At 53.1% G+C, this 10,137-nt stretch overlaps 1 protein-coding gene across 1 annotated transcript in view; it reads left to right on the top strand.

Moving 5' to 3' along the window:
* Positions 1 to 1,129: 1,129 nt before the first annotated feature.
* Positions 1,130 to 10,137, top strand: part of SLIT1 (slit guidance ligand 1) — a 185,844-nt gene continuing 176,836 nt past the window's right edge. Inside the window, exon 1 of the mRNA XM_007963730.3 lies at positions 1,130 to 1,724. Within this exon, the coding sequence (XP_007961921.3) occupies positions 1,528 to 1,724 (197 nt within the window). The 5' untranslated portion in view covers positions 1,130 to 1,527. The remainder of the gene's footprint in view (positions 1,725 to 10,137) is intronic.

The following is a 10,137-nucleotide window of genomic DNA, read 5'->3' as shown; positions in this document are numbered from 1 at the left end:
CAGTGTCCTCTTGCCAGGCAGCCTCACATTGGGGCCCCGACTGCTGGACACTGCCCCAGCGAGCCACAGCTGTCCTTAGCTTTGAGGAGATCTTTCATCTTTTCTGGGGTTGAGGAGAATTCTCTCCCCACCTGGATGTCCTGTTCATGCCCACGTCCACACATGCCTTACAGTGAGGAAGGTCCCTACCCAGCTGGGTGTGAGGCCTGGGTCTGACCGGGGTGGCCTGTGGGGTTCTTTCTTAAGCAGGCCGCCCAGTCCTATGCCAGCCCTCTCTGTCTCCTTTGATGACAAGATGGAATATTCATTTTCATCTGTTTCCACCTGTCAGAAATGGAGGAACCCCGGTGTGAGTGGAGGAAGATGTTTGCCAGATTTCTCCTTAATGTCTCGTCCCTCTCTTCTACAACAGGGGAGGAAGCCCATGTAACTGTATGGTACAAATGTGCCCTGCTGAGCAAGTGTCCCAATCAGAGCCATTCTCATACTGGGCATGGGGCTGGCTTGTTACCCTCTGAGAAGTGGGTGCATGGAGGTAGGAAGGAGATTGTACTTGGCCTAGCGCTTTCGTGGAGCGCCCCCCCCCGCCCCGCCCCCGGCAAAGCTCCACTCTCAAAGTCCAGGCTAAGTAAGGTTGGTGGCTTGCGGATGCCACCTGGGGCACAAGCACAGGGTTTCCCTTAACCAAGAATTGGCATAGCGAGTCAGGTGGGGCCTAGAGGCCGTTGCTGCCGTCGGGGGATGGGGGAAACGGGTCTGACCCCGCTGGAAGGTGTCCAAGCAGCAAAATAAGACCTCCCTCCCACCCTGCAATAGCAGCTGGGGCCGCGGGTGCCGGGGTGCGTGCGTCCAAATGTGTGCATCCTCGCCGTGTGTGTGTGTGCGTGTGTGTGTCTGTGCGCGCGCGCGCGCGTGTGTGTAGAGCCAGGACTTGGCAGGTCGAGCCACACCCCCCTTCCCTCCTCTCCCCTCCCCTCCCCCGCAGCCCCCTGCCCGCTGGTGGCGCCTCGGAGGTTCCACCTTTGAAACTAGGCGGCTTGCAGCCGCGGAGTGGTCGTCGGGAGAGGGGGGCTGGGGGAGGAGGGCGGGGAGGAGCCCGGCCCTGGATGTGGGCTTTTCGATTGATGGATGACTGCCGGGTGGGAGCGAGCGCGCGGGTGTGTGTGTGATCGTGTGTGTGTGTGTGTGTGTGTTTGTGTGGTGTGCTTAGGGTGCGTGCGCGCGCGGGGCCTGCCCATTTTCCTCCTCGCAGCAGTCAGTTGGGAGCTGGAGGGAGGGAGAGGGAGACGCAGGCGGCGAAACGGCAGAGGAGCCGAGCGCCCTCCGCCCAAGGCGCCCTCCCTCCGTCCGCGCACAGGCGCCGTCGCTTGGAGGAGCAAGGTGCCTCCCAACCCGCAGGGGCGCCGCGCGCAAGCCCGCGGGTTCTTCGGTGGTTCTGCCCCGGGACTGCACCTGGAGGCGGCCCCGGACGGGGATGGTCAGCGGCTGCCGCCGTCTGGCTCGCGAGCGGGACGCGGTGAGGGCACCATGGCGCTGACGCCCGGGTGGGGGTCCTCCGCGGGGCCGGTCCGACCCGAGCTCTGGCTGCTGTTGTGGGCAGCCGCGTGGAGCCTGGGAGCCTCGGCGTGCCCCGCCCTCTGCACCTGCACCGGAACCACGGTGGACTGCCACGGCACCGGGCTGCAGGCCATTCCCAAGAACATCCCGCGGAACACCGAGCGCCTGTGAGTATGACCCCCGCCCCTGGCTCCCTGGCTCCGGGGTTGCCCTCCAACCCAGATGCAATTCCGGACTTCGGGGTGGGGGCAGGACCACTGGGGCCCGCCTGGGCTCCGCAGCCCACAGACGGGTCAGTTCTTGCCGGGGTCTTTCCCGAGCCAGGAGCCAGGGGCGCCGTGGTTTCCCCTTCCCTGGGATTCAAAGGACCCTCGGCGGGGTTGTCAGCTTCCGTCCTCACACCTGCACCCTGCACTCCGCACCCGCCCGCCCCACTGCGCCAGCGCTTTATTCCTCCAGGGTGCCTGCGAACTGGTGCCAGAAAGCCTTCCTTGCACCCAGGAGGGACACTTCCCACACTGGCCAGGACAATGTCTCCTTTTGGGCACATGGGGCTACGGCCGCGTTCTGAGCCAGCTGCGCAGATTACCGCTCCCAGAGCATGCTCCTGACGAAGGGCAGCAGGATGGGATGGAGGCGAAGTTTCTGATCTGCCCCTTCTTCTCCATTGTTTGCCCCAGAGCCTTGAGAATTCTTCCCCTGCAGGTGCCACGCATTGGTCCTCTACTCACCCGCCTCCCTCCACACCCAGTCATCCCCAACGCAGGCAGACAATGGGACCTGAGGGCTTTGGGTATGTGGCTTGGGGTGTGTAACATTCAGCACCCGGAAAGGGGTAGGTGTGTCTTGGATGGAGAACCAGGTGGATAATGCCAAGAGGTCAAGAGCTTGGAGAGCGGGGCCCAAGGTTAAAGATATTGACCATGACAAGTCATAAAAAAACAGCATTTCTCTTCCCCTGTTCTCTCTCACTCGTAAATTCTTGAGGAAACTTGACCCTTTTCTAGACCCACTAAGCTAGTAGAATGTGTATGTGTGTGTGTGTGTGTTTGCGTGTCTGTATTTACAGACCTTTATACTTTGTTTTCTGTGAGTCTCCTGCATAATGTGTTTCTGTGTCAATTCCTAGTATTAAGGGGCCACCTTAATAGTGTGAGGCCATAAGAGTCCCCGTAATGGGCTGTGTGTGTGTAGATTTTGGTCACATGCAGGGCCTTTGTACTGCTCGCAGAGGTGACTGCACCAGCAGATTTTTGAACAGGGCTTTGGAGAAGGCTGCTAGCTCCTTTGAAACCTACCTACTCCTCCTTCCCACACTCCTTGGTGATTGCAGTGGCTGTCAGGAAAGGCATGCATATTTTGATAACTTTCGAGCACATTTTCATGGCCCCCAGCTGGTCAGAGACAGAAATCTGACCCCTGAGGAGAGCTGTCTCCTGAATCAGACTCTGTACCAAGGCCAGCAATCAGTGAGCACATATTTGCCCCAGACTCTTCTTGGCTGCATCTGAAAAATTTCTGTGGAGGCTTCAGAGAATTTGCAATCTAGATGCAATCTAGATGGTGTGTGTGTGTGTGTGTTGCATGTGTATGTGTGTGTGTGTGAATGCTTGTGTGTCACAGGGCTGGGGAGAGGTGGTACCAAACTGAGTTTCCCATGGGCAGTGTGTGCATTATCCTGTGTGGACCCAGAGAGGAACTGAGGGTCAGAAATCTGTCCAGAGGACCTCTGCGGTGGCCTGGTCACCCTCCATGCCTGTCCCCTCTGTACCTGCTCCCTGCTTCCCTTGCCTTGTCCACCGGAGTTTCTCCTGAAGCTGCTATCCTAGTTGCAGCCTAGATCTAAGACACATTAGCTCCTCTTCTTTGCTTTTGAATCTTGAGTCTTAAAGTCATCTCCTCCATCCTTACTCACCACCTTTAGTGTTTAAGACTTCCATGAACTCTTTAGCTCTTTTGTGATCAGAGTGAGATGAAAGTGAAATTTCCTAGTACAGAGGAAAGAGGTGGCGTTCTGGGAGCTATACTACCTAGGTCCCCCAGCTCTGTCACCTATGAGCTGTGTGACCTTGGGCAAGTTACTTAACTTCTCTGAACCTTAGTTGCTTTCCATCAGGAAAATGGGGCTGAGGCTACATAAGGTATCTGGTTCTTGTGAGGATGGAAGATCATGTATGGGAAGTGCCTGGTACCTTCTGATGCTCGCTAAGTGAGAGCCATTATTACGATAGGATAGGGAGGGGAATCTCATTATTTTAATTCAGCAAATGTTTCTGAGCCAGGAACTGCCCTGGGTGCTGAGGCGTCAGCAGGGAGTGAGCCCATCCCTGTCCTCAAGGGGCACATGGTCTAGAGAACTGGGCAGAGGACCTCTAATGGTAAGTTTACTCTCAGAAGAGGGCCCAGCAGCCTCAGGAACAGGCTGTGGGAACACTGGGGTGAGAAGCCCTTTTCCAGGGTGAAGGGGTTTCTCAGAGGATGGGCCACTTTATCAAGGTTGGTTTGGATTTTGCCAAGCACAGAGGGCAGGCAATCTAGGCAGAGGGAATAGCTGGGCTCCAGGCCCAGCACATTCTGCTGCTTTTCAGGTCATGGGGCCTGCTTTCTTGCAGACCTCTTTTTCCCCCCTTTTTTTGTAGAGATGAGGATCTAGCTATGTTGCCCAGGCTGGTCTCAAACTTCTGGGCTCAAGCAATCCTCCTGCCTCCGCCTCCCAAAGTGCTGGGATTACAGGTATGAGCATAAGCAAAAAGCCAGCAGGTGTGAGCATGAGCCAAAAGCCTGCAGGTGTGAGTATGAGCCAAAAGCCTGCAGGTGTGAGTATGAGCCAAAAGCCTGCAGGTGTGAGCGTGCCTGGCCTGATATGGGAAGATGGACCAGCTTGTCCCTGGGGCTGAAACATGCTGTGGCCAGTGGCCAGTGAGTGGAGTGGGACTTGAGGCTGGAAAGAGATGTTGGGAAGGGTCAGGAAACCTTTCTATATGTGAACTTTTCCTCTGGAATTGCTAGTTGGAATCCAGGGGTGAGTTATCCTGGGGAAGTGGAGTAGGTCTGATCTCTGCCATGTGGGCAAAGCTTCCTGGACTGGGAAAGTGCAGGGAGCCCGCCTGTTCTCCAGGCAGCCCGTGAAAGAGCTGCTCGAAGAGGAAAAGAACATCTTGAAAGAGGCCTTGGTAAGAGCCCAGGCAGACTCAAAATAACTGTGGCAAATGCTCTCTCTAATCAATATGAGTGTTGTGCAGTATCAGAGCCTGAAACAGCGGCTTCTTCTGAGGCTGTGAAATTTTTATGGACTGCAGCTGTGCATTTGCCTTTTGTCCTTTGGGCAGTTTCTGCGGCAGCCTGTGAGGCCTGGCAACTTTATGATCATATATTCTATAACTCTGGGTCCAGGCCTGTCCCCCGAAATGGAAAGAAATTGTTATTGGTTTGCTGTGGGGACTTCGGGGAAGAGGTTGGGTAGGTCCCAGAGCTGCTGAGGAAATTGGTTCAGCCAGAGGGGCTGTGGGGCTGGTCAGCTGGGCAGGGAAGGGATGCTAAATAATTCACTGTAATGAACAATTAAAATACAGAGCCAGGGCTGGGAGAGGCGGCGGAGGAGGCCCAGGAAGCTTCCTCTCTTTGTACTGCCCAGGCGTAGAGGGACCCAGCCATGGTCACCATTAAGTTATTTTTTTTTCTTCCACAGCGACCTTGACTTTCATTTGGACTTGATTTTTAATTAAAAAAATCTTTTAACTAGAGTGTCCAGGAGAGTGTGAGAGTGCAGTATGTGTGGACATCGCTGGTGCCCCCAGCCCTCGGCACACTGGGTCGCTGAGGCTTGCGGAAGATTCCCCGTGTGGGTGCAGAGAGGGGAAGTTGCCTGAGGATGGAGGGAGGCAGGCAGGGCCTTTGGGAAGGCCTACTGTTCTCTCTTTGCCTCCAGGCCCAGCACATTCTGCTGCTTGTCAGGTCTTTTTTTCCCTTTTTTTGTAGAGATGGGGATCTAGCTATGTTGCCCAGGCTGGTCTCAAACTTCTGGCTCAAGCAGTCCTCCTGCCTCAGTCTCCCAAAGTGCTGGGGTTACAGGCATGAGCCACTGTGCCCAGCCTTGCCATCCTCCTTATGTGCCCTTCCCTCCTTGCCAGTTCGCCCACCCTGCCCTATCTCCATGGCTGCTGTAGAGGCCTGGGAGGCCCTCTGTAGACTCAGCTCCCTGAGCTCGAGGTCTCATTTAACAGGGCTGAGTGGTCACACATAAGGGAGGCTGCCCAGGGCACCTGAGGCTGATCCTCTGGGGAGCCTGTTTGAATTTCCAAATAATAATTGTATGGTGACCTTGGTAAATGAGGTCAGGGGCCACTGCAGCCACATCTGCCATCAGGGCCTGGTTGGATCTGAGCAGGCCACCATGGTCTCCTGCAGCAGAGACCTGAGCTGTGCAGGGGAGGTTCCTCCTGGCAGGGCAAGAGTCCCCTGCTTGCTTAGGCTTTGGTGTGGCTGCCAGCACACTGGCTTATTGCTGGGCTCTGAATGACTGGTGTTAGGACCCCCATGCTGTGCCTCTCCCTGCTCTGAGACCCAGTTTCCCCATCTGTAAAAGGGGATGACGACAGCTGTGCAGGTTGATAGTGAGCAGTAAGTGAGGCAACGTGCCACACTTGGCACATGGCTGGTGTTCGCCCTTGCCTCGGCCTCGGGCTGATGACACCCTACTACCTCAAAGGGCCTTTGCACTCACTCATGCTACGGTTGTGAAAATGCTTTGTGATTCGATCATTAGGATATTATTGTTATTATTTGGAAAGCTCAAGCTAGAGGCTCAAGGGTTTGGGTGGGGCAGAAGAGAGCTCGGGAGGTAAGGATTTGAGCGCTGGCTCTCTTGCAGTCTGTGTGCTTAGAGTGCAGTCTGTCTATTTAGAACACTCATTTACCTTTCCTGGGCATCTCTGCCCCTTTCCCTCGGGATTTGGAGACAGAGTGGGGACCGTATGCAGGGTGGGTGGTCGTGATGGCAGGGCTGTGAAGCCAGACTGCCTAGGTTTTTAACCCCACTCTGCCACTCAGCAGCTGGGAAGGCCTTGGGCAAGTGATGGGGTTTAATTCCCTCATTCAACAGATAGCTAGCTATTGAACGTCTGCATTGTGCCGCGTGAATAGTGCCTGACGGAAACAGAAACCCCAGTTTTAGTCCAGCAGGGGAGATAGAGATGAATGACATAATATAAGAATAAGCACATAACTGCAAGCTGGGATAAGTGGTCTGGAGGAAAGGGCGACTTCTCAGAACCCCATTTCCTTGCCCATAAAGTGGGGATGATGATAGGGCCTGCTTCAAAGGGCGGTCATGAGGATTAAATGCGGTAATGCTCGCAGAGGCGCTTCGCACAGGGCCTGGCAGACAGCGAGTGCCCAATAAATGGTAGTATTATTATTGTTATTAAGGTGACAGAGAATTGCAGGGATGTGAAGGAAATTTGGGCGTCACGCTGGATCCCAGGGTGGCCCTCCTCTTCCTCATCAGGCAGCCGATGGGAACCCTGGGGCACAAGCGGGGGTGCTGATGTTCCTTGGTGCCCCTTCTTGTGCGGGGCGGGCGGGCCGTCGGTGGCCCAGGCTGCCCGAGGCTGCCAGCAGGGGCGGCCGTGCTCTTTTGGGGCTGGGCCGCTCCTGCATTATTGGGAGCAGACGGGTGCTTGGCGGAGTTGCCGCCTCCAGTTCTGTGCCGGCATTAGCAGCTCGGCGGGGCTCTTGCTTAATGGGATTTTCTTCCGAAATGCTGTAATTATCGCCATACAAATACTTATTACCCAGAGCAGATGACGGCCGGGCCTTGGGCAGTAGCCAGGGAGCTGGGCTGTGCTGGGGGGCGGGGAGGGTGTGGAGAATTGGCTCCTCTTTTTGACGGAGCTCATGACCCCCTCCTCTCCTTTCTGAAACCCAGCCTGTGGCGAACAGACAGCTGTTGGGCACCTGCAGGGTGCATACAGAGAGAGGCCTGAGGAGCTTTCAGCCTGGTGAGGGAGAAAGAACAAATGTGTAAGGATGTCCGTAGAGACGAGGAGTACAGTGGCTACCAGCCCAGGCTTCAGTACGAGAATGGCCCAGTTTGAATCCTGGCTTCATCACCTACCAAGAGATCTTAGACAACTCACTAGCGGCTCAGCTTACTCATCTGTAAAATGGGACCAGTGGCAGCATTTACCTCATAGGGCTGTGTAGTTCAGATGAGATGATTTTTTGGAGACAGGGTCTCACTATATTCCCCAGGCTGGTCTCAAATTCCTGGGCTCAAGCGATCCTCCCACTCAGCCTCCCAAGTAGCTGGAACTACAGGCATGCATCACCATGCCCAGCTAATTTCTTAGTTTTGATAACTGTCCATGGTTATGAAAGAGGTTAATGCTAGGGAAAGCTGGCTGAAGGCAGCAAGAGTAAAGATTAATAATTAGAATAGAGCAATGCCTGGCACATAGTCAGTGCCCCATCAGTGTGGAGATGAGTCTGATGAGAGTCGCTCGATGGGAAGGAGGGATTGGATTGTTGCTGTGTTGTGGAGGTAGGGTTTGAACCGGGACTTGAAGACTGGGCAAGACTTAGGTTAAATAGCAAGGGGAAGTGAGGGTAAGGGAGTTTGGGAGCATTCAGAAGGTATGTGCCATGTATTTTCGCCCTGAGGGGCGAAGATTTGTGTTGGTGAGTTCTGGGAGAGGAGATTAAAGAAATAGGTGGGCACCTAGGCCATGGGGCAGGGAAATGGGGGTCCCCAGAGGGGGTGTGCAAAACTTTTTTATTAAATTTTAAAAACCAAATAAATGATTTTAATAAACTTATGGTCTTGTGCAAACATCACAATCCAATTTGCTTTATCATAATCACACACACACACACACACACACACACACTTTCTCTCCTCTATCACACACACTCATAGGTAATTTTTTTTCTGAACTATTTAATAATAGCTTGGAGACATTGTAACTTTTTTCCTTTAAATACTTGGTGGGTGTTTTCTAAGAACAATAAGGCTATCAACATCAGAAAATTAAACATCGGTGCAAAACTATACTCCAGAATTCACACTCAGTTTTTATCAATTGCCCGGATAATGTCTTTCATGGCTGTTTTTTCCCAGGTCCACAATCCTGCCAGAATCACACATGGCATTTAATGGTCATGGTCTTTAGTCTCCCTTAATTTGGAAGAGTTCCTCAGCCTTTCTTTGTTTTTCTTGACTTTGACATTATTGATATATGCAGGCCGGTTATTTTGCAGAATGCTCCTCAGTTTGGCTTCATTTGATCTTTCCTCATGGTTACATTTGGGTTACGCATTTTTGCTGGGAACGCCAAGTAATGACTCTGTGTCCTTCCTGGTGCACCATGTCAGAAGGCAGGTGATGTCGGTTTGTGCCAGTATTGGTGATTGTGTCTTTAATCACTTGATAAGTTGATGTCTGCCAGGCTTCTCTGCTGAGAGGTTGTTGTTTTCTTCTTTGGTATTAACAGGTAATTTGTTGGGGGATTGTTTGAAGCTAGGTGCACATTCTGTTTCTCATCAAGCTTTCATCCCCCTAGTTTTAGCATTCATGATGATTTTCAACTCCATCATTTGTTCTCTGTTAGTTAACTTTCTACCGCTTCTCCTTCATCTGTTTTTTTTTTTTTTTTTTTTGAGGTGGAGTTTTTGCTCTGTTGCCCAGGCTGGAGTGCAGTGGCACAATTTCGATTCACTGCAACTTCTACCTCCCAGGTTCAAGCGATTCTCCTGCCTCAGCCTCCTGAGTAGCTGGGATTACAGGCACCCACCACCATGCCTGGCTAATTTTTGTATTTTTAGTAGATACGAGGTTTCACCATGTTGGTTAGGCTGGTCTCAAACTCCTGACCTCAGGTGATCCACCCACCTTGGCCTTCCAAAGTGTTGGGATTACAGGCGTGAGCCACTGCGCCAGGCTTGCTTTCCTTCTTTTTTATGGTTTTGTAGTACTGTGTAGTGTATATGTACCACATTTTCTTTCTTTTTTTTTTTTGAGACGGAGTCTCACTCTGTCACCCAGGCTGGAGTGCAGTGGCGTGATCTCCGCTCGCTGCAAGCTCCACCTCCCGGGTTCACGCCGCTCTCCTGCCTCAGCCTCCCGAGTAGCTGGGACTACAGGCCCCTGCTACCATGCCCGGCTGATTTTGTGTATTTTTAGTAGAGACGGAGTTTCACCATGTTAGCCAGGATGGTCTCTATCTCCTGACCTTGTGATCCGCCCGCCTCGGCCTCCCAAAGTGCTAGGATTACAGGCGTGAGCCACCGCGCCTGGCCCACATTTTCTTTATCCAATCTGCTGTTAATGTCCTGCCACCACCTTGACTTTAACATGGTTAGACTGATTTTGGACTTCTGACTTCCAGAACTGAAAGATAATACATTTGTGTTATTTTCAGCCACTAGTGTATGGTAATTTGTCATAGGAATCTACTACAGTCATAGAGTTCAAAGCTATTGCAGAGGCCAAGATACGAGGGGAAGTGGGTCTGGACCAAGGCAGAGAGAGCAGAGAGAGTAAGGGGGAACGGCCTGGCGGACTCTGAGGCTCAAGCCTGAGAG

This window comes from Chlorocebus sabaeus, chromosome 9 (assembly GCF_047675955.1).
Source record: "Chlorocebus sabaeus isolate Y175 chromosome 9, mChlSab1.0.hap1, whole genome shotgun sequence".
In the NCBI taxonomy this organism is placed as follows: domain Eukaryota; kingdom Metazoa; phylum Chordata; class Mammalia; order Primates; family Cercopithecidae; genus Chlorocebus; species Chlorocebus sabaeus.
Note: the sequence above shows the minus strand (reverse complement) of the source record. Positions and strands in the feature narration are given on the sequence as shown.